Source organism: Mytilus californianus, unplaced genomic scaffold (assembly GCF_021869535.1).
Source record: "Mytilus californianus isolate M0D057914Y unplaced genomic scaffold, xbMytCali1.0.p SCAF_5, whole genome shotgun sequence".
Lineage (NCBI taxonomy): Eukaryota > Metazoa > Mollusca > Bivalvia > Mytilida > Mytilidae > Mytilus > Mytilus californianus.
Genome location: NW_026262701.1, coordinates 18,472,051 through 18,495,132, shown reverse-complemented (window position 1 = coordinate 18,495,132; position 23,082 = coordinate 18,472,051). Strand labels below are relative to the sequence as shown.

Here is a 23,082-nt window from a genome sequence, read left to right as displayed (position 1 = left end):
ATGCGGCAGGTGCTGCCTAATGAGCTCTCGATGTAATTGCTATTTTAAAAAGTGGAGTTTACATGCTTGCTTTACTTGACAGCCGCAATGTCATGTGCTCGTCTTCGGCTTCAATCCAATTTTTACGGTAACATACATTATTTCGATATAGCAGTGTGTGATATCACTTGACAGGAAGCTTTATCACCGCCATGTTGTTGAAGGTTTTTCAGAGCCATAGTATAAAGACCCAAATCTTGACCGTTTTAACCCACTTTGCCACTTTGGAAAAAAATACATACGTATACACATATATATGTTTTGTTGATGGATTACTATTAGTGGTTTTAAATGACGTTTTTCAGTGTATTTTTTTTTTAATTATTTACTATTTAATCATGATGCCTTCTTGTATTATTTGTTCAGTTGATGAAACAAATATGTTTTTCGAACATATTGAAAGAGACAAACATCTGATTGAACGAATCAACTGAAAGGTTTAGTGGGGTTAGTTAGAATCGTTCAAGGGTTTCAACAATTGTTTTTACAGTTTGTTATAATACTATAACACCACTATCCAATGTAATGGATTGTTTGAGTGCTCACAACATGTTTAACCCTACAAAATAATATATGCCTATCTCATCCTAGGAGCCTGTTGTCCAGGATTGTTATTGGTTGCATGTTTTTTTTATCTTTAAGAGCTATTTCATGTACATGTAATAGCTTATAACTGGTCGTTGTTTTTCTCTATTAAATGTTTCACATTATGTAATTAGCTTCTTCTTTTTTTGCTTGATGTATGGGTATGGTTTTGCTTGTTGATTAAGACTGTGTCCTGCGGTGACCTGTCGTTTTTGTTTACATTCTACACATTTTCAATAATACAGTATACCATATATTGACGTTTTACTTCTAAAATTAATATAATCAGAAAAGTTAAGGTGATGAAGACACCGGCGTCGAAGTTGAAAAACAACACAAATATCCCACATCAAGGTGGTACAAAAATTGTGTTTTAAAATTGAGAATGGAAATGGAAAATATGTCAAAGAGACAACAACCCGACCAAAGAGCAGAAAACAGCCAAAGGCCACCAATGGGTCTTCAACACAGCGAGAAAATCCCGCACCCTACAATGAATCAAGACGTTTTGTCCACATATAGATTTATGCTTCAGGCAACGGATGTATGATCAATATAGACAATCTACACCCCTGTAAGCAATGACAGGCGTAGGCATCCCCGCAAAAGACGGCAACAGGCAACTGATGTATGATCAATATAGACAATCTGCATCCGTGTAATCCATGAAAGGCGTAGGCCTCCCCACAAAAGACGGCAAAACTTCAGGCAACGGATGTATGATCAATATAGACAATCTGCATCCGTGTAAGCCATGAAAGGCGTAGGACTCCCCGCAAAAGACGGCAACAGGCAACGGATGTATGATCAATATAAACAATCTGCATCCGTGTAATCCATGAAAGGCGTAGGCCTCCCCGCAAAAGACGGCAAAACTTCAGGCAACGGATGTATGAAACAATATAGACAATCTACATCCGTATAAGCCACGATAAACATAATTTCATTTATATACTTACTTTGTATTTCTCAAAACGTAGGTTAAATTCAGTTTTTGTATTGTCCACTTCATTGTGCAATGACCGAATGGTCTTTTTCTGTACTTCACACTGATTCCATAACATGTCAATCTCATTTTGGTTTGAATGAGATTTCTGAAAATACAGAAATATTACCAATAAACATGTGCTGTTATGGATAACAAGAAACAAACTCTCGAAAAAAGTACGTCGTTAATAATAAAATTTACATGTTTATTGAATAATATTACTGTATTTCAAAATAAATGCCAAAATAACTGTTGGAGGAGTATAATCAAATCAAATCATTTTTTTTTCAGTTTTATTAAAAGAAATATGATCTGGTACAAACGTATTAAAATTTTCGTTATAAGACTGTTCCATTAAAAGAACATAAAATCTTGTACAAATGTCTGAATTTTTATTATCAGATCTTATAAAGATAGTTCACTTTAAAACGATAAACGACACTATTGTTGTTATACCCTTGGTGTACTGCTTGTCTTTGTGGTATTAGTCTGTATCTACAAAATACAAAAATAGAAGAGTTCAACATATGACTGAACGCTAGCTTTCGCGCTGTAAAGAAAAAACAACTATAATTAATATCGGACGCACAATGAACAAAATATGATATATAGATAATATCGGGTTTATAAACCTATTCATTAAGTAAGGTTAACAATTCTTTGGATGTTTTAGATAAATTACGTGCTTTAGATGGTCCTTTTGATTCTGCTGGCAGTTTTGACTTTTCAACTCTTTACACTACACTTCCACACAATCTCCTCGAACAAAAGTTTTTCTATTTAATCAAATGGTCGTTTGAAAAATTCGTAAGGGGTTCCGCGGAACCATGTGTCTCGCCTGCGATTGCTGCTATCAGTGTAAAAGTGTAATGTTGACTTTAAAGTCAGAAGCCTGTAATTCAGTGGTTGTCGTTTGTTGCTGTGTAAAATATTTATTTTTCGTTCATTATTTTGTACATTAATTAGGCCGTTAGTTTTTTCGTTCGAATTGTTTTACATTTGAAAATTCGGGTCCTTTTATAGCTGACTATGTGGTATAGGTTTTGCTCATTGTTGAAGGTCGTGCGGTGACCTATAGTTGTTAACTTCTGTGCCATTTGGCCTCTGTGGGAGATTTGTCTCATTGGCAATTATACCACATCTTATTTTTATATTATAGAAGTAATATTGAATTTGATTTTAAATTCCATGAAACGTAGATTGTAACCATTTTTAGCTCACTTGGCCCGAGCCTTTAGTTAATGAGAAATAGTTTATTAGAGTTGGGCAAATATGTCCCAAAGGTGTATTTAAAAGGTTAGGTGCGAGAGGGGGCAAAACGAGTAACATCCCTCACAAATACCAAAATTTCACGTGAATTATGAACGAATGGTGACGTTTATGAGTCCCTTCATAGCGTTGTAAAAAAACGTCTTAATGCCTCGATCAGGTGTGTAAACGTTAAATAAGAATAAAAAGCAGACGGAATTATAATCACATTGGGTAATCTGGTACTTACATGGAATCTTAATACCTCACGTCAGTGGTGAGTGCATGCAAATTTGTTAGACTGCTTGATTTGTTTTGCTTTTTTTTGTGTTGCCATTGTCTTCTGTGCTTAATTTTCTAACTTAAAATGTTTTAAAACACATATTTTGCATTCTTTTTTTTATAAAATCTGACTTGAAACTATGCTTTTTAACTTTTATTTGAAATGTATTTATTATCTTACCGTCCATTATATGTTTAAATTGTTTTGTTGATGTCGAAATTACACGAATAAAATGTCATCTGAGTAAAAAACTATTCTGTCCATTTCAAAAGCTGCGGAATACAATTATACTGCCGGTATGTAATCGATTTGAAAAGCTCATTATAGCTTGTGATTATTTTGTCTGTTTACTGAATATCAACTTTAAATGAAACGTTGAGTTAAATTTTGTAGTGCTGCCTCAATTGTTGCCTATAATAACAAAATCTACAGTCAAGCAATTTAGCTTAACTTACAGACAAACGATAATTCTTACCAATGGACATTTTCGGACAATTGGGCCTTCCGAATAACGAACCTTAAAAAGTATGACAATCTCTGCTGTGGTCATTGAGGATATTCTTTTTTTTATTTTCGTAGATTTTTAGTGTAATGAATAAAATACTTTGTAAACGTAACACCTCGGAGTATTGGGTAACCTGAAATCCTGATAGTTGGTAGGATTGCACATTAGGCTATTTTCTATTTAAAACAAATCTCAAAAGGATTGACCATATCTAGATACAATTGGCTGATGCTATTTGGATACATATAATTCCTAATATACATGGTTGTTTTAAGATTTGATTTTGATTTTTGGTGTTTCAACGCCACTTTTAAGCACCGCTTTTGAGCTATTTCGTGGCGGCCAGTTTTTATTGGTGGAGGAAGCCGGAGTGCCCGGAGAAAACCACCGACCTTCGATAGAAAAACTGGCAATCCTAGTCAATTAAGATTGGAGTCGAGTGCACCCGCACGAGCGGGGTTCGAACTCACAACCTCAGTGTTGACTGGCTAGTGAGTACAGTAGTAACTACTAAGACCACTCGGCCACCGAGGCTCCATGCAGGTTGTTTTAAGAAGATACATGTACATACCTTGAAGTGGAAGAGCAATAACAAGCGCTGTCGATTACTTACTTCTTTATGTTTGATGCAAGTTCTAAAGTTACCTTATCGTGTTACCTTTCCAGGTATGAACATTCAGTAGTACATTTGCTTCTTACTCATGTACCTGGAGAATTATTGTGTGTCTTACTCATACACTTACCTGGTGGTGTTGTGTAACTTACTCATACCTGGTGAAGTGTTGTGTTCCTTACTCACTTACCTGGTGAAGTGTTGTGTTCCTTACTCACTCACCTGGTGAAGTGTTGCGTTTTTCAAGTTGTTCATCTCTTCTTTCAATTGTCTTGTTTCACTGCGATTAGTGTCTAAATCAGTTTGCAGAGACTCATTCGTTGTCTGGAAAAAAGAGATATAGCTTTTTCGTCATTTATTAAATCGTCCTTGTATAGAATCATAGTTGTTACCCCTCCCTCTGTGCTTTTTTTTTATATCAGCAATTTGATTCAACTGATCGAATATATTTCAACTTGCATGATCCCCTCGTTTAACGGGGCTATAAAGATCGACAATAATCGATTTTTACAAAACACCCAATAAAACTGAAATTATTTGCCAAAATCATCAGGCTCTGGGTGTATATTATGATAAGCTAGGATCGATTCAAATAAACATTTTTATGTTTGAAACCCGTTGGCATTTGCATAAAATGCATATAAACTGGCCGGAAACTTAACAGATCTAAATCAATTCTCGTTTCCATGAACACCGATTGCAAACCGTTATGTTGTCAAGCTATTGGATTATTATGTCACCTGATCGACAATGTCGGGTGACATGTTGCTTTTCCTCTGTTTCTTTGTTATTATTATTTTTCCAATGATTTTTGTCCGGCAGATTTTTTGGAGGAACACAAAATTTCGAGTTGCAGTAGGTCTTTGGAACATATAAAATGGCTGCCGTTACCATTGAAACGGAAAAATGTGAAAAAATCAAGTTTTTGGTTTTGGTGAATTATTTGGATATGCTTAAACTTAAAATCATTAAATTTAAAACAATGTAGGTGTCCACTATCTACTGGTTTTGGATGATTTTGGCAATCATTGGAACTACTATGTTGCCATGGAAACTACACCAAAATTTAAAAAATATCAAAATGTTCCAAACTTAATGAAACTTCACAGTAACGATGAGCAACATTTGTAGATGTGGAATTTGGTTTTGGAATTTCCAAAATGGCTGCCGTTACCATGGAAACAATGCAAAAAATGTCAAAATGCTCCAAAAACCTTAAAGTAGCATTTCCTCTCTTAAAATGGTAGATCAAATACATTGAAACTTTGATGGTATGTTCCCTCCCATGTACCAATGTGGCACCTGTCAATAAAATTTTTGGAATGGTCTCTGTTACCATGGAAACCAGCAAAAATGTCAAAATTTTTAAAATGCTCCAAACTTCGGATCTTCCAAAATGGCCACCGTTGCCATGGAAAGTGCAAAAATTTCAAAATGCTCCAAACTAAATGAAACCAAATATGATTGTTAACTGGCAAGTATAGATGAGACTTTTGTCTTTAGAATTTCCAAAATGGCCGCCGTTGCCATGGAAACGACAGAAATGTGAAAAATTCTAAATTGCTCTAAATGTACTGAAAAAAATACAGGTATGAATAGCAATGCATATATGTGCATTCACTGTTTAAAATTTTCGAAATGGCTGCTGCTTAGTGTCAATGGGGGAAGGGTGACATCCGCTATTGCTTGCAATGGTAAATCTAGTGGTAGTTGTTACTCGTCGTAAAATATTTATTTTACACTGTGTGGTATTTAGCCGAACTTTGTCTCCGAATAACCCTAGATCTGTAGACTCGTATAACGTTCTTACGTCATGCAACAAACACTTTTTTATTACATCAAATATTATGAATTGTTATGCACTTTTTTGCGGGAACTTGTGCGATTTTTAGTAGCGGTTGACAAATTTGCATACTTTGTGTCAATACGTCTATTAATGTCGTCCTTTCTGTTTCATTTAACCCCTTTCAACAGGACTACAATAAAATAAATGACAATCATACAAACAAGTCTATTCCTTTAAATAATGGTTACTAATATTTCTCTTTTGTTTTTATTTTTTTATTAGTATTATTTTGCATTCTAGTTAAATTACCTTAACAGTTTCCATTTCGGATTTCAGGTCTGTCAGTTGTTCCGTTACAAGTTCTAAAATTTCGTTTATTTCGCTCATCATATCTCCACAAGCACAATGTGCCGACTTTGGAGTATTACCACCTACACTCTCCTTTCTTATACTCCCTAACACTTCAGACATACGTTTGGCAACGGATGACGTATTCTGTTTTGTGTTCCTGTCACTGTTTGGTGTGCTTCTCGTGTTAGTAGTCCTTGGTGTTTCTACAATATCCCCAAGAGTGAAAGTACTGTTCGCATTTTTTTCTTCGTCTTTCTTTGAATCATCTTCGCCATCATCAACGACAGGACATTCTTTCGCATTCATTTCGTCAGTATCGTTAGTGTTAGTAATAATTGTCTTTGTAATTTGATCGTGTGTTTCATTTTGTGTGTTTTGTTTTGCGATGTGCTGTCTTTTCGACTTTGTTCCACTTCCAATGTGTGTTACCATCTCTTGATTTTGTGCAGTCTGACTGTTATCACTTCGGTTTGATAACGGTTTTCGGGTATTTGCCTTGATCTGCTTCCTATTCGAATGCCCTCTAATTCTACTGCTATTTGCAATTTCCGTCACTGCACTTGTGTTAAGTTCACATTCATCCTGATTTTCTGTTTGCTCTAAATGTTCTGTCTCTTTCTCTGTAATAGTCAATTTGTCATCTGTTTTGTCCTTCTTACCTTTTTTATTTCGTTTACTTGTTGTTTTATTATCTGATTTGTGTGGTATTTTTTGAACTTCCACCGCTGAAGCTTCACTATTATCTCCATCATTATCTTTAAGTTCAAAAACATCGACGGTATCTTTAATTTCTTTAATTTTACCTCTGGCTTTTGTCGGTAATTTAGATTTCGTACTTTTGGAATTTTCTTTTTCTAGTTCCATATATTTTTCCGTTTCTTTTGTGTTCAATTTTCGCTTCAGTGTTTCTTTCTTCTTTGCTATTTTGATTATTTCTTTTTCAAGTTTTGCATCATCTTTTGCTCTTTTCTTAACAACTGGCGAGTCTTCGACATAGTTTACAGCCTTCTTTGCTCTCCCTGTTCTCCTGCTGGATATATTTTCTTTTTCTCCAATCTAGTTTTGAAAAGAAAACATACAAGGACATTTGTTCATGTAAAATATACAAACACAACCATAGGATGACATTATCATAAGTTACATCTTTCTATTAGTGAGATGCAGAAATGTCAATAAATATAATCTTTTATGATGATGATGATGATGGATGGGTGCTTAACGTCCAGCGGCAAGTTAATATGCATATTCAGGACGAAAACATGGTAATGTAATATGAATATTTACCCTGTTCGCCTTTTAAAAAAATCCTGATTCAACCCCTTGGTGTCTATATAATTGCATTTATAAGGGGATTTCTAATATTAATGCTGATTTGGCTATGAAGAAAACAGTGTTTCTCATAATCTAGAATTTACTAATATTATACACTCCATGTTCTCTTGGAATTTTCTTATATCGACCTATTTCAATTTACAAGTTATGGCCACTTAGACGGAATATTGTGTAAACGTTGACAAGTTTTTTAGATTGTGCAAGAAGTCTTCCAATTTAATTTCATGTGTTAAGTTTACTATAAAGGTAAAGTTTTGATCTATATTTGAAAGTTTTTCAAGAGTGATTTTATCATACTTTTCTTTAACAATATGTTTAATAGTTTTTAAAGCTATTTTTTTTTATTAGTTTAAAAGGTTTATCAAAATCAACATATTCTTCTTCATCAATATCAAATTCTGTAAAAACCTGCTTTGCAAAAGTATAACAAGAGACAGACACGTGCATGCATGTGAAGGATAGGATGTGCATCGTTGCATGTTGTAGCATACGACATTTTATGTAATAAGTAAATAAAAAATAAATATTCTTACAACGGATTCTTCGACCAATTTTCCTCTCTTCTTCCCTCTGCTCGCCATTTTCACGTCTTATTTGGTTATCTGTGTTGTAGTGTAATAAACGAAGTTTGAGTAGTACTCATATATATATATTGTACTGACACCACTAATTGTCCTTGCTCAAGGTCATCAGTTTCACTTATTATAACCATATACTGCCCAGAGGAAAATATACGCCTTTTTGTGCTTTGAGCTTTGCATAATTATGAAAATAAAATAATTAAATTCAATTAACGTATTAGTGGATAAATTGTAAAAGTGAAATGTTGTTTCAACTCGGACAAAATCCGCAAACTTTACGAGTGACAGTTAATTTGTACAACTCATTTATCATGGTTATTATAAAGCTCAAATATGAATTAAAAGCAGAGACATATAAAGCCAAAATTTGCATTATCATTTTTTTCAATTAACAACAATTATGTTTGGTTTTTTTTTTTGGCATAGTGAATGTTCAAGCAAAAAATGTTATTATACAAAACAAACACAACATAACCAGCATACAATCTCAAATCTATACATTAAAATGGAAAACCCCTTCCCCCTAAAAATATCAAATTCAAGATAATCGGCAAACTAGAAAACTCATCGTATAAGGACAATAACTCCAATAGAGGCCAATTAAACACGTCAGTTTAAATGACAATTTTGGTCATTTTATATGTTTATACTTTTGTCTAATTAAGGGTTCAAGATAGTTGAGGGTCTGGATGGGAGGTCCTTAATTTTTGTATTCTTTTAATTTTAGGGTTTTACTTTATCTTTTGAAAAATAACGCTTATTCTGTAAAATTCTCATAAAAATATTTTAACTATATTTTTTTTTCTGTAATTATGTAATTTCTTTATTCTGTACGTCACTCATTTCTGTAATCAGTATGGTATTACCTAATTCTTTCTTTATACACAGTTATACTTTATACTTCCGCGCCCCATTATTCTTTACTCCTTTAAATATTTTGCTTTCTCCATTATTTTTTTCCCCCATTATTCTCTTTTCTGTTAACCCCATCCATACCTTCATAGTAGGCAAAAATTCGTAAAATGTATCAAAAACCATCATTTGTAGACAATAGCTCCAATAATGGATCAATTTTTGGATAACGTCATATTGTCATTTTTAGCTCATCTGGCCTAAAAGACCATATGAATTTTTGACATCACTTAAGCGTCCGTCTTAAACCTTTTCAAAGATCTTCTATGAAATTACTGAGCCAATGCTTACCCCAACTTGGGGTGTATTATCCTAACGGTATCTAGTATAAAGTTTTTGGTCAATCAATAAACATGCATGGCCGCCAAGGCTATAAATAGAACATACGGATAATTGCATTCATTATCTTATGCTGAAACCACAATAGATTGAGAAATCTAATAAGAGAGAAAATGCTCCGAATGCCAAGATTTACCGACCACGGTACCTATTTCATCAAAAATATTCTTGCATTATAATTGTATCCATTTACTTAAACTTTTGCTCAAAATGCTAGGGGAGCGATATAGACTTCCATAGTAGGAGCCTCTTGTTATAGATCACGTCTTGCTGCTGATTTTTACTGCCATGCAGTATCTGGCTGTTATCAAGCAAATAAGCAAACACAACTAAAATTGATCGAAAATCGTTATTCATGGGCAATTACTCCTACAAGAAGCCATCTGATAATGTTGGTACAAATGGAAAGCTAGAAGATCTCGACATTCTCATCCATCGTCACATTTTCTATGTCTCTTATGTTTTTTTTAAAGATATAAGACAACTACTTGCATTTTACTCCCATGTTCTATTTTTTTTGCCGTGGTGACCATTTAAGTTGATAGAACATAACATAATTCACAAACTATTATCTAGACACACCAATGGTCAATCCAGAGTAGTTTGGTATGAATGGGTTCGGCAGTTTCAGAGAAGACTATTGAAAGAGTTCGGTCCAGAGGAGCTAATAAGGTATATGCTCTTTTATTGGCATATGTCAGATATGTAGTCTTCTACAAACAAGAGTGAACCTTCTCATGACATCTAAAATAATGTATAGTAATGTCACTCAGTCCATGTCTCATTGTACCCCTTAACATATTTAAAGAATGGAACACAATATTTATGAACTCGTAGGGGCACTTACTATGTAAGTTTAAGTAGAGTTGACAGGGGCGTTTCCATGATATTTGAACGAGGGGGCGTAGAATGCAATGTTCGCCGAGCGGAACGAGGCGAAAAAAATTTTGGACCTTTTTTTGTCTAAAAAACATAAAATAATTGTGAAATGCACTAATATAACGGTTCCTGACTTGGAGCATGTATATTTTATAGTTAAAGTGTCAGGGTTTGATATTTTTTATGCCGAATTCTCTCCATTAATTGTCTATGGTATATCAAAATGATTGGATGGATCTTAACAGCAGTAGACCAATAACGAGAAATTCCAAATTCTATGGTATAGGGCGTTACTTTACATTTCAATAGTCCTAGGCCAGGATTTTATGAACGGGAGGCGTAATTCCGGTTGCCCTGGTATAGGGTCCGTGGGGAAAGTCAGAAGCTCCTGGATTTCAACAATTTAGCATCAAATTATGAAGTATTATAACAGACTCCATGATAGACAAATTGGTGAAAATAGTCTGCCTTCGGATCATTCAAATTATGTATTGATTAACATGTGGATATCAAATCTTTGGAAGAAGTTGTAAATTCAGCTTATAAAAGGTTATATGGAATGGGCATGAAAAATAAAAAATAAATCTTTAACGATAGCTTTTTCTGAACTTTTGATATATATATATAACTCTATGGTCGGGTTGTTGTCTCTTTGACACATTCCCCATTTCCATTCTCAATTTTAATCTTATATATACCCGTTTTGTTAAAATATACCTTTTCACTGTTTTGGTCTTTTGGAAAATGTTGTTTGTGCTGTATTTAGACCCCTTTACCAAGAAATTTGTTTTTCATGCACACGTATAAAAATTGCGGTTTTTATTCAACACAATCATAGGTTTGAACGTTGTTTTCAATTTAGTAGATATAAAAAGATGTGGTATGAGTGCCAATGAGACAACTCTCCACCCAAGTCACAATTTATAAAAGCTGAGACTACTATAAGTTATAGTAGTCTCAGATAAAAGTAAACCATTATAGGTAAAAGTACGATCTTCAACACGGAGCCTTGGCTCACACCGAACAGCAAGCTATAACAGGCCCCAAAAACTACTAGTGTAAAACCATTCAAACGAGAAAACCAACGGTCTAATCTATATAAGAAACGAGAAACACTTATGAACCACATCAACAAACGACAACTACTGAACATCAGATTCCTGACTTAGGACAGGTGCAAACAGTTGCAGCGGGTTTAAACGTTTTAATGGTACCAAACATTCACTCTTATCGGAAACAATAGTGTAACATTGTATTTATAATACCCCGTTCTAGATAGTCAAATCTGACCCCTTCCAATGCAAGGCGAAAAAAACATAACCCCATTTCAGACAATTTAGCTGAAAATGCAACCCCGTTTGTCGGAACCAGAGACATTATATGTCTCTGTCGGAACATACCCGGTATCATATATACAGCGAGTATTCCCCGGGTAGATGTAGAATGGCCATTGGGGAAGTGTCACACAAAACAACCATTTCATGTATAGATTTACTGACCGCTTTGGTTGATTAAAAAAGGTGTCCAAGTCACCCATCGGATGGGGGAATCAGTATAAAAAGAAATCAGAGAGTGTGTTTAATTAATGAATATGATAAATTGCCATATTCAATACAATATAAGCAGATAACGATTTTTTTTATTCTTTTTTTTTTTGAAAAGGGGGGGGCGTACGCCTATTACGCCCTTACCTGGACACGCCCCTGGTTGAACTGCTGGAATACGTCGTTTTTTCCAGCTTCGGGATATGTGATGAGTTCGAGAACTGAAATTGAAGTTTATGACAAGGTTGCTGATTTAATCACAATCAAGTGTCTGATTTGAATTTATTCAGATGTCGATTAAAACTTAAAACTTAAATCTATTAGATATTTGTCAATTCTGTTTATCTCTCTATGAAATAGCGTAAGCACGTTAGCTATATTTTAATTTTTTTTATAAAAATATATGAAAGGGTATGTATTTTTGTTATTTATTTTTGTTTTTCGAAATATATGAAAAGGGTTGGGTACTCGATGTCTCAGCTACTCACTTCAACCACAAAAAAGTCGAAGTGCACCCACCACCCCTCCCCAACCCCCGAGTTGATGAATGGCGGTGGAATTAATATTTTCCATTTACTTGCTTTCTTATTTTAACTTGAATAGACCATTGTAAAATTTTAACACAAAATCTGTAGTAGTCTAGAAAAAAAATGAAAACATATCCTGAAATATTTAAATCACCAGTGAGATTAACAATATATGTTATGTATGTTGACTAATGTTCAATATAAGAAACAATAGTTATAGACTTCATCTTATAATTATTTTTTTCTCTTTTACACCTTTTCAATAAACTTGGATGTGAATGATAAACTGGTTTTAAGAAATTAGAAATGAGAACCAATTCAATCAACTTTACTTCAAATATCTGCACATCAATTAAGTGTATATATATCTAGAGGTTCTATTCTCTGACCCAGGTCTATGTGCATCTTCAACAATGGACTTCTCCAACATTGTAAACTAGAATATAATTCATGACAGAAATCTCTTTCTTTTGTTGATCTTGTATTGTTGATCAATTTTTCTGTTTACCGTTTGACTATCTTCTTTAGTTTTGCCCAAAACACAAAAAAGCTCATGAGGATAGATTTTATTAAGTAATTTTTTTTAGGTCTTGTACTGATTATCATTTCTACTGTTTACAGTTAATACCTATCTTGTTAAAGTTTTTGAGATAATTGTCAAAATTAAATATATAAATTAGTAAAAAAAAAAATTCATTTAACGGCAATAAATCCCAGAACTATAGTGTGCCAATTTGACCATATTGACATACTTGTAGATCTATTTTGCTGATTTATTTTTTCTTTTTTAATGATGTTTCTTCTTACCCTTTAGTTTTTCAAATCAAAAAGCGCAAAATATGGATAAAATCATTATTCAGAGGAATAACTTCTATTAAAGAGTTTGTTAACAATTTCAGCCATGATGACAGACTTGTAGATCTTATTGTGCTGAACATTTTTGGTTTATCTGTTTCTCTCTATCTATTATAGTTTGTTAAGGGGTTAATTGACGATTTCAACCATGTTGACCTATTTGTAGATCTTATTGTGCTGAACATTTTTGCTACACATTGCTGCTCTCGATCTATGCTTGCTTCTGAAAAAAGATGCAAAAATGAGTAAAAGCTACTTTTTAATGACAATAACTCCTATAAGTGGTCAATTGATAATTCGTCCATGTTGATATATTTGTAGATCTCTTTTTGCTGACCGCTTTTGCTTTTACAATTCAATAATAATTAATAACAGTAGTTTCAGTTAAATAATGATTGATAACAGTAGTATCAGTTAAATAATGATAGATAACAGTAGTTTCAGTTAAATAATAATTGATAACAGTAGTTTCAGTAAAATAATGATTGATAACAGAAGTTTCAGAGAAGATCAAAGTGAACGATGACCAACGCTAAGTGATTGCAAAAGCCCACATGGCCTTTTAGGCCAGCAGAGCTAATAAAATAATATATGCTTATTATTAAGATTGAAGTGATTGTAATTTAACTAAAGTGGCTGTGGAGGCCAAAGTTATATGCTAATGAGAAGCTCTTGGCGAAATTTTGGGGCTTAGATGCATTTGCTCTATAGTTGTGATGACTTGAAGAATATAAAATAATATTAGCTTATTTTGAAGTTTGAAGGGATTGATAATTATTTCTAAAGTGACTGTGAAGGCCAAAGTTATAATGCAAATGAGAATGCAAGGATATAACACTGTGTACATGAGATAGGTAGATAGCTTGTGGTAGTTTTTCTTCTTCTCTACAACACATAAGGTAATCCAATTACTGTGGAATCATTATTATTTGTGGGATGCCAATGTTTGTTGATTTTCGTTGGTACAGGTGATCCACAAGTTTAAAAGTTCAGCGAAGAACAAATTTTCTTTAGGCTTGCATGTAGACTTTGGCAAAACCACGAAATCAAGTATCCACAACAATATAATTTTTCCTAAATCCACAAAAACTAGGCACACCGAAAAAAAACTGAATCCACAGTAATAATATTGTGGATGAAAACATGTTATTGTAATACAAACCCTACTTTATACTGGACTGACATGTTAAGCCAGATTTTACTGTGCTAGTTACATGTTTATTTTTAAGGTAACAGGAAGACCTGTCATCTCACCCAGACATGTTATCCTAACAAACAAGTCTTTGATTTTTCTCCATTAATGTCACATGTTAAGCGAAGGAGCAGCAAATACTAATTTTACAGTCTATTCTGGTTTGACCCAGCAGGTAAAGCAAACACTTGACCTTCAACACTAGAGGAAAACACGTAGCCATGAGGTCATTGAGAGGGTAATTATATAAATGTATGGAAATTCAACATGACGAAGAAATATTGACTGTTACAAGCTGCTATTCAACTTTCTTATAAAAAGGAATAAAAGTGAATTGCATAATGTTAGCAGGAACTGCTGATCCTTATGGAGCACCATAGTTCACTCCCCCCCACCCCACCCCAGTTTTGTTGGGGTTTCTATTACTCCAGTTACTGCTTACCCTTCAGAAGCACCATAGTTTAATCTCTTCCCCCCCCCCCCCCCCACCCGTATTGTTGCGGTTTATGTTGCTTTAGGAACTGTTGACCCTTCAGGAGCACTTTAGTTCACCGTTAGTTTTAGTGAGGTTTCTGTTGCTCAGTCTTTGGTTTTACTTGTGCGGAATGTTGTTTCTTTTGCCCATTGTGTGGTCTGTTTTTCTTCAACTTATGATTTCTGATTGCCCCTTTGGTATCGGTCCACACTAATAAAGCAAATAAAATCCCCATAATGTAAATAGGACTTTTGAAATACAGTATTGTATTTAGTAACCATCTGCTATGTTCAGTGGTCAAAAAGGTCACTGGAAATAAAAATATGAATGGCTACACAAATTCTATTTGTTAAAGAAATTTCTGTACATTATCTTAACTGGTAAAAGATGCAAATGAGGATGATAAAGATAAATGTCAAGTGATGGCACTTTTTCTTTAGGATTAAGGCAAAGTCTGTTTAAACTTTTAGCTTTTTGTTCCAATAAAAGAATATGCAGTATACCTTAACACAACACAAGTTCATCAATGACAGAATAAGCTTACAACTTCACTAATGGACACTTGCTCATAAAATATTCAAATCATTGTTTTAAAATCTGTTTGATTTAATAATTATAAATTTACACTGAAATTAGTTCCGTAATTTATCTGCCATTTAATTCAATACCAATTATTACTCTGCATGTGTAATATCATAATCATGTTAATAATAACGATGTATCAGGGTCCCAAGTTTTCATTTCAATCCTGTCATCTGGACATCAGGAACTGCAAATCATTAGCTTTTGATCATGAGGTCATCTATCTAGTGATCTTATTGCAGACGACAGACTAATCTCCTGTTTCTTGTTATTGGTAACAATCATGAAACATTATTTGACTACTCTGTTTTTTTATCTGCTTTCCTTTGTTCATCCTTTAGATTTCCTCTATTTATCAGGATCAGTCCTAACAGGATAAGTACAGATCCAAACCACCATCGTAATGACAAAGTTTCATCAAATAACAACAGACCTACAAATGCCTGTAAAAGAAATGAAATATTGTTAGTAAAATGGTATTTCCTCTGTTATATTGCTGTAAAAGATTTCCCATTGATTCATTTATTAAAGTTCAAATTCTTATGTACTTTTGTAGAATAAATACAAAGGGGAGTAATCCTTAAATTCAGGAATTTTAACATTAATAAAACATCATTAGAAATGGAAGGTATTTATTGTTGGTATACACTTACCTCTAAAATATTTGAAGAATTATTAGATATAGATGTAACAGATTTTAAAATAAATGTGGATAGTGTCCACATATGGATACAGATTATGCCCCCGCTTGCATATCATATAGTTATAAAGGGACATAACTGAAGAACAGTAAAAGTGACACTACCCAAATTTGAACTTGATCTGAGTTTTGTGTGTAAGTCTCATAACATTTGGTTGAGGCTAACTTAAGTAGAGAACAGAAACTAAAAATTCAGCAATTTTTCTATTTATAAAGGGGCATAACTCAATAATGGTTAAAGTGACACTACCCAAATTCAACTTGATCTGTGTTTTATCAGTGGAAGTCAAAATTAAACATTGCATTGTATAAAGCATTGATTGTATTTGATTAAACTATAATCATGGACAAAGGAAGATAACTCCAATTTTAAAAATAACTTGATATTTAGAAGAAAATAAAAATTTTGCAATTTTTTCCATTTATAAAGGGGCATAACTCTAGAACGGTTAAAGTGACGCCACCAAGATTCAAACTTGATCTGTGTTTTGTGGTAATAAGCATTGTGTATAAGTTTCATAACATTTGGTTGAGGCAAACTTAAGTTAGAGAACAGAAACTAAAAATTTTGCAATTTTTCCATTTATAAAGGGGCATAACTCTAGAACGGTTAAAGTGCCGCCACAAAAATTCAAACTTGATCTGTGTTTTGTGATAATAAGCATTGTATATAAGTTTCATAATATTTGGTTGAGGCAAACTTAAGCTAGAGTACGGAAACTAAAAATTTTGCAATTTTTCCATTTATAAAGGGGCATAACTCTAGAACGGTAAACGTGACGCCACCAAAATTCAAAGTCGATCTGTGTTTTGTGGTAATTAGCCTTGTGTATAAGTTTCATAACATTTGGTTGAGGCAAACTTAAGTTAGAGAACAGAAACTAAAAATTTTGTAATTTTTCCATTTATAAAGGGGCATAACTCTAGAACGGTTAAAGTGACGCCACCAAAATTCAAACTTGATCTGTGTTTTGTGGTAATAAGCATTGTGTATAAGTTTCATAACATTTGGTTGAGGCAAACTCAAGTTAGAGAACGGAAACCAATTTTGGGACGTACGGACGGACAAGGGTAAAACTTAATGCCCCCACCGCTACGGCGGGGGCATAAAAACCTAGATAATATTTTGTGGTAATAAGCATTGTGTATAAGTTTCATAACATTTGGTTGAGGCAAACTCAAGTTAGAGAACGGAAACCAATTTTGGGAAGTACGTACGTACGTACAGACGGACAAGGGTAAAACTTAATGCCCCCACCGCTACGGCGGGGGCATAAAAACCTAGATAATATTTTTCAATTTTTTTGGACTCCGTCAAGGAGAGACAAAATCTGTCTATAAATTATTCCTGACAATGTTGGTTAATGCTGTCAAAGCAGTTTCAGAGAATAATATGTGTTTTCTTCTTTCTTGAATTCCTTTTAACATTATTGCTCTATAATAGAGTGTTTAATTGTCTTTAATAATTGTTTTCACTTTTCATAAAAGTATAATTTCATGGACAATAAAAATCTCATTGGTCTGTGATCATGATAGTACTGCCTAAATGTAATTTACAAGCCGTGGATACCAAATTTCAGATGATTGACATATCATATATATTTTACTTACTGTGAACAAGAAATTAGAAGCTGTATTAGTTACAGTAGCCTCCACTGATGATGAACAGTACTGTAAAGATCTAGTGAAGAAGGTCCACATCACTCCATTACATACAAATATCATTAGGAAACACATCACTTGTATGTACACACTAATCTGAAAATTAGAGTACACACCATTACACAACAAATACCATACATGAAAATAATCACTTGTACATGTTGTATATGTATAATAGATATATCTTGTAAGAATATGAAAAAACCTGATGTACAAATATTATGAGAACATCACTTAGATACAAAATTTTGAATACCTAATCATGCTTAAATATGTTGTTTTCTTTTAAAAAAAATTAAAACTTTAAAAAGTCCCACAGTGCCGCTACCATGACTACAGGTACACATGTACATGCAACCAATATCCTCACTTTTCGAATTAAATAATAAATAAACTTGCAGGTAAAATTGATCCTCATGCAGTTATAATTAAATTTCTCATAGGAATTGTGGTGAAAAGAACTGCAGTACTCTATAAGCAACAGTTAACAAGTCTTTATATAAGGAATATCAGAAAATCTACAACATGGACCCATATCAACGTGAACATACTAATTACATAATTTACTAAAAGATCAATCAAATGTAGTTTCTGATGACCCAAATTGTTTTTAAAATCTAAAATAAAACATTTATTTCTGAATTTACAGTGGAACTTACATTATATTGATAAAGACCATTTTTAGCATTTGTTAGTCCATCCCATGTTAGAGGGTCGTAATGGGGGCACCTTCATGACAAATAATGGTAAAAAATCTTGCCAAATGACGTTAACGGTAATTTTTTGTGCATGACGATAAAATGTACACTTTCTTTAAGACGATAAAAAACTCGACTGATTTTGACGAATCACGTTAATTTTATTCCAAAAATAACAGTAACGGTAATTATTTGAGAACTCTAATGAAGCACGATAAGGATATTGTGACGAATCACAGTAAAATTTTAAATTTAACCAATTTGACGCTAGTGGTAGCCGAAAAATGACCGTTTGACGTCTGACAGTAAAGGGCATACCTACCCTCATGTTATCATTGGCTAAAAATGAGATTGCCATCTACTTTATATTCTCCAGGTAACCTTTACTGAACATCCTATAAATTCTCTTATAACAATTCATCAATATCCGTATCCAGTTCTGGATAGTGAAGATGGATGGTAAAGATTGTGATGGACTTCATGTTTAACAGCTTACCTGTTGACACTTGTGATTTCCTACTAAGAGTAGACAATAAGACAGTACGATATCTCCACTCATAGCCAACTTAGCAAACGTTGATCCTAAGGAAGCCATAACTCCTGCCATCACAGCTAACGTCAAACCATGGCTCTGCCTCAACCATTGCATTTTTCTTCACTACAAATAAAAAATGGTTATAACCATGATAACTGTTTCAATACATTGTACCATGAATTCTTCATATCAAGAGGAGTGGAAAGGAATCTCTAGAGTATGTCAAATAGATGAGAAAACTCTTTAAAACTACAAGGACATAACCAATATATCCAACCAACAATGTAATTAATGTTGCTCATCGTCTTGACAGTTGCTTGAAAAACCTGAAAGATTAAGTATAGAGCTCATAACCTTGAACTTCAAGCTACAGATTCAAACCTTCTTTTACCTTTTTTTTTAAATAAACTTTCATAAGGGAGTGAACAGTTAACAACAAATGTTAACATGGCATTTAACACCAATAATTATCATCAACTGAATTCATGTACATTCATTTGACATTCTGAAAGGTTATAGATTTAGATATATATTTACACAAAAACAATGCCTGTTATCCATTTTTAGATTTGGAACTTTATAATAATAAACTGTTGACACAGAGATATGTCTTGCCTGTCAGCAGAAAACTCATAAAAAAAACAATCTGATAGACAGCAACATTGCTAAATTATTCAAAGTCGCTGGACCATGAATCCGGGTCCGTTCGCCCAAAAACACGTTTGCTCCCATTCAGGTTCGCCCCCTACACGTTCGCACCCTTCACGTTTGCACCCTTTTTATTGTTTTTTGTGTTTAATAATTTTTCAATCGTTTTTTTGGTTAGTGTATTGCTATAAATATTTTTTTTGTTCATTGTTTCAAAATGAAGTGACTTTTTAAAATAGATTTTTGTGTTTTTAAAATAATTTTTTAATCGTGTTTTGGTTATTGTATTGCTATAAATAGTTTTTTTTTTCATTATTTCAAAATAAAGTGACGTTTTTAGTGTTAAATATTTTTTAATCGTGTTTTGGTTTATAGTGTATTGCTATAAATAATATTTGTTTCCCATTGTTTCAAAATAAAGTGACGTTTTTTGTGTTGAATATTTTTTTAAACGTGTTTTGGTTAGTGTGTTGCTACAAATTTTTTTTTTCATTGTTTCAAAATAAAAAAAAATTTCTAAAAAGGTTTTTTGTGTTGAATATTATTTTAATGTTAAGATACCAAACCGCTATTAAACTCAACAACAATAACATTTTGAATCTTCATTGTTTTTATCATACCAAGCTAAATACATACTAACTATATGCAGAATTCACATCAAAGCTAGTTAAAACAACAATTACGATTTTCAAACACATAACAATAACACCAAGTTTAGCTGCATAAAAACCATATTAACAGTAATCATACATAATTAACATATAATAATTAATCATCAAATCAATTTAAAAACAATTCCCGAAATTTTAATTATGAACAATATTTTGATATAAACATCTAAAAAGCATCAAACAATTCATCAGGTTTTTGAATTAAAAAAAAGGTGCGAACGTGTAGGGTGAGAACTGACTCAGGAGGCGAACGTGTGGGGTGCCAAAGTGTAGTGTGCGAACGTGTATTGGGCGCGAACAGACCCGATACCCTGGACCATGACCTATTGGGCAGAGCCTCAAAATAGTCCTCAAACTGATATGAACTTTGATGAGGATGATTATGGGTTGATGCAGGGACAACTAGTATAGACTGTCCCTGGTTGATGTATAACGTTCTGTGGCAAATACAACAATCATGCATATTTTGACAAGAACATGTTAATTTGATATTGATCTATCATAGGTACTTGGGGACAGGACAATTATAAGAACATAAATATACTACTAATAACTTGTATTTGTTATTTACTATCAAGTCCATGTTTACTATCAACAGCGGTCATAAATTCTATATATCAGTGACCGCCGTGGATAGTAAACAGCAAATACAAGTTATTTGTAGTATATCTATATAGATATAAGAAGATCTATGTTCTTATAATACAGAAAAACGCGAAAATAATTGAAATTAATAGAAAACGAAAAAATAACGGATTTTGGAAAAAAGGGGAAGGGCCAAAAAAAATTGTCCAGTCCCCAAGTACCTACGAGATCTATATAACCAATGATGAACCACTATTTGAACTAATACATGTAGATCAACATGCTGAGCTGGAGCCTGTTTTTAACATGTTAGTCCACAAGGTAACCAGTCTTATTATCATTTATATATATTGAGGGATACCTATATCATGTATATACAAAATATTAATACTAATTTTAATTTCAATTTTATAAAATTGCATTCAGCTATAACACTGAGGCATATGACCACACTTTTAAATAGCAGTTTGCCAGTCATTATAAAAATCACTATAAAGTTTATTAATGATTGTCTTTTATTGAGAACATCTGTGTAATTTATATTTTTTTTTAATATGTATCCTTATTTTTTGTTTTTTATGTTCATGAGAATGCTAGTCGTTTCGTAACCTGGTCGTTTCTTACCTGGTCGATTCGTAACTAGGTTGATTTGTAACCGAGACGTTTCGTACCTCGTGTAATTATATATGGTTATAAAGTGTGTCTCTATTAGTTTTGTCTCTGGAAGTGTTTATCTCCCAAAATTGTCTATATATTGAAGCCAAAATAAATTTCTTGAGTTTTGTTCGTGTTATTTATACTTAAAAATGATCAAACTGTGAATCTAATAATAATAATTTTTAAAATTTTAAATTCTTGGCTAATTGGTGATTACGCTTAATGGTTTTATGACAGCTATTGACAGGTGATAAAAAGTAATTAGGTGTAAAGTGGTTAAGAAGAGGATTAAAAAAATGGCTTATGATCTGAAAAAAAAAAATATTTTCTACTTTTTTTTCTTACTATTACATGCAATTATTGAATAACATTCCTCCTTTTCACGCGGGCTGGGGACCGGCGTTTTTTGTTGTTGTTAATCGTCTTCCTTTAGAACATTAACTTCACTATGTTGTCCTTTGTTTTCATGTTTATACTGGCATAAAGGCCTGATTTTTCATCTGAAAAAAACCTGGTTTAAACAGGAAACAAAGTCTTAGTTGGCCGGAGCAGCAGAAGCAGCAAACAAAAGCACATCTCCTTAACAATGTACTACATGACATCTGGTTTTGAGTATATTTATCCCTGAATGAGAATATGCGTACTTATATGTAGCGGGACCTAACACGCTGATACATGTACCTTTTTAGTTTACCTTTGGATATATACATCAATAAGTCTATTTATTATTTTTAAACGAAATATTTATTCAACATTATTTCCATAACCTACATGTTATTGAATATTGTTATAAGGTTACGAAACGTTTCAGTTAAAAAATGAACTAGCTAGTTGTGAATCGACTAGTTACGAAACGACCAGGTTATGAAACGATCTGCACCCGTTCATGAACATTAATACTGTATTAACTGTCGATACACACATATCTATAGTCTCTTTTTTTCGTGAGAATGCCACTGTCACTCTAAATTAATTTAATTATAGTCAATTTAATTATTATCAGTTTATTGTCTCCATACTGAATGCCATAACCATTTAATGTAAATGTATTTGTGCTAATAGTAATAAATATTGTCTATTGTCTATATAATTTTTTTATCAGAAGTATTAGTATTATACAAATGTGTACTTCGTCCGCTTTCACAACTTACACTTGCAGGTCTTGCAGCTGCATTAAAACATTTTATAAACATTGATAATTTGTGAATAACTGTCTTTTTTACCAAATTAATAAATAAGTGGGTGGACACTGGGCGCTGACATTTTTAAAACCGTTCGGAACTTTCTAGTAACATCGTGGTAATTTACGT

At 33.1% G+C, this 23,082-nt stretch overlaps 3 protein-coding genes across 3 annotated transcripts in view; all 3 read right to left on the bottom strand.

Annotated features, from left to right (window-relative positions):
• LOC127701048 (A disintegrin and metalloproteinase with thrombospondin motifs 18-like) overlaps positions 1-23,082 on the bottom strand; it is a 523,205-nt gene that overhangs the window by 265,486 nt on the left and 234,637 nt on the right. The gene's annotated exons all lie outside the window — the stretch shown is intronic.
• LOC127701878 (uncharacterized) lies at positions 1,572-8,445 on the bottom strand. Its single transcript, XM_052205848.1, has 5 exons — positions 8,264-8,445; positions 6,357-7,454; positions 4,484-4,585; positions 2,069-2,107; positions 1,572-1,718 (listed from the first exon to the last, which is right to left on the bottom strand). Exons 1-5 carry the CDS (start codon positions 8,309-8,311, stop codon positions 1,572-1,574), a joined length of 1,434 nt encoding a protein of 477 aa, XP_052061808.1. The 5' UTR covers positions 8,312-8,445.
• On the bottom strand, positions 15,357-23,042 carry LOC127701108 (transmembrane protein 42-like). Its single transcript, XM_052204916.1, has 4 exons — positions 22,924-23,042; positions 19,173-19,334; positions 17,928-18,074; positions 15,357-16,059 (listed from the first exon to the last, which is right to left on the bottom strand). The coding sequence occupies exons 2-4, from the start codon at positions 19,323-19,325 to the stop codon at positions 15,916-15,918; spliced, it is 444 nt and encodes a 147-aa protein (XP_052060876.1). The 5' UTR covers positions 19,326-19,334; positions 22,924-23,042; the 3' UTR covers positions 15,357-15,915.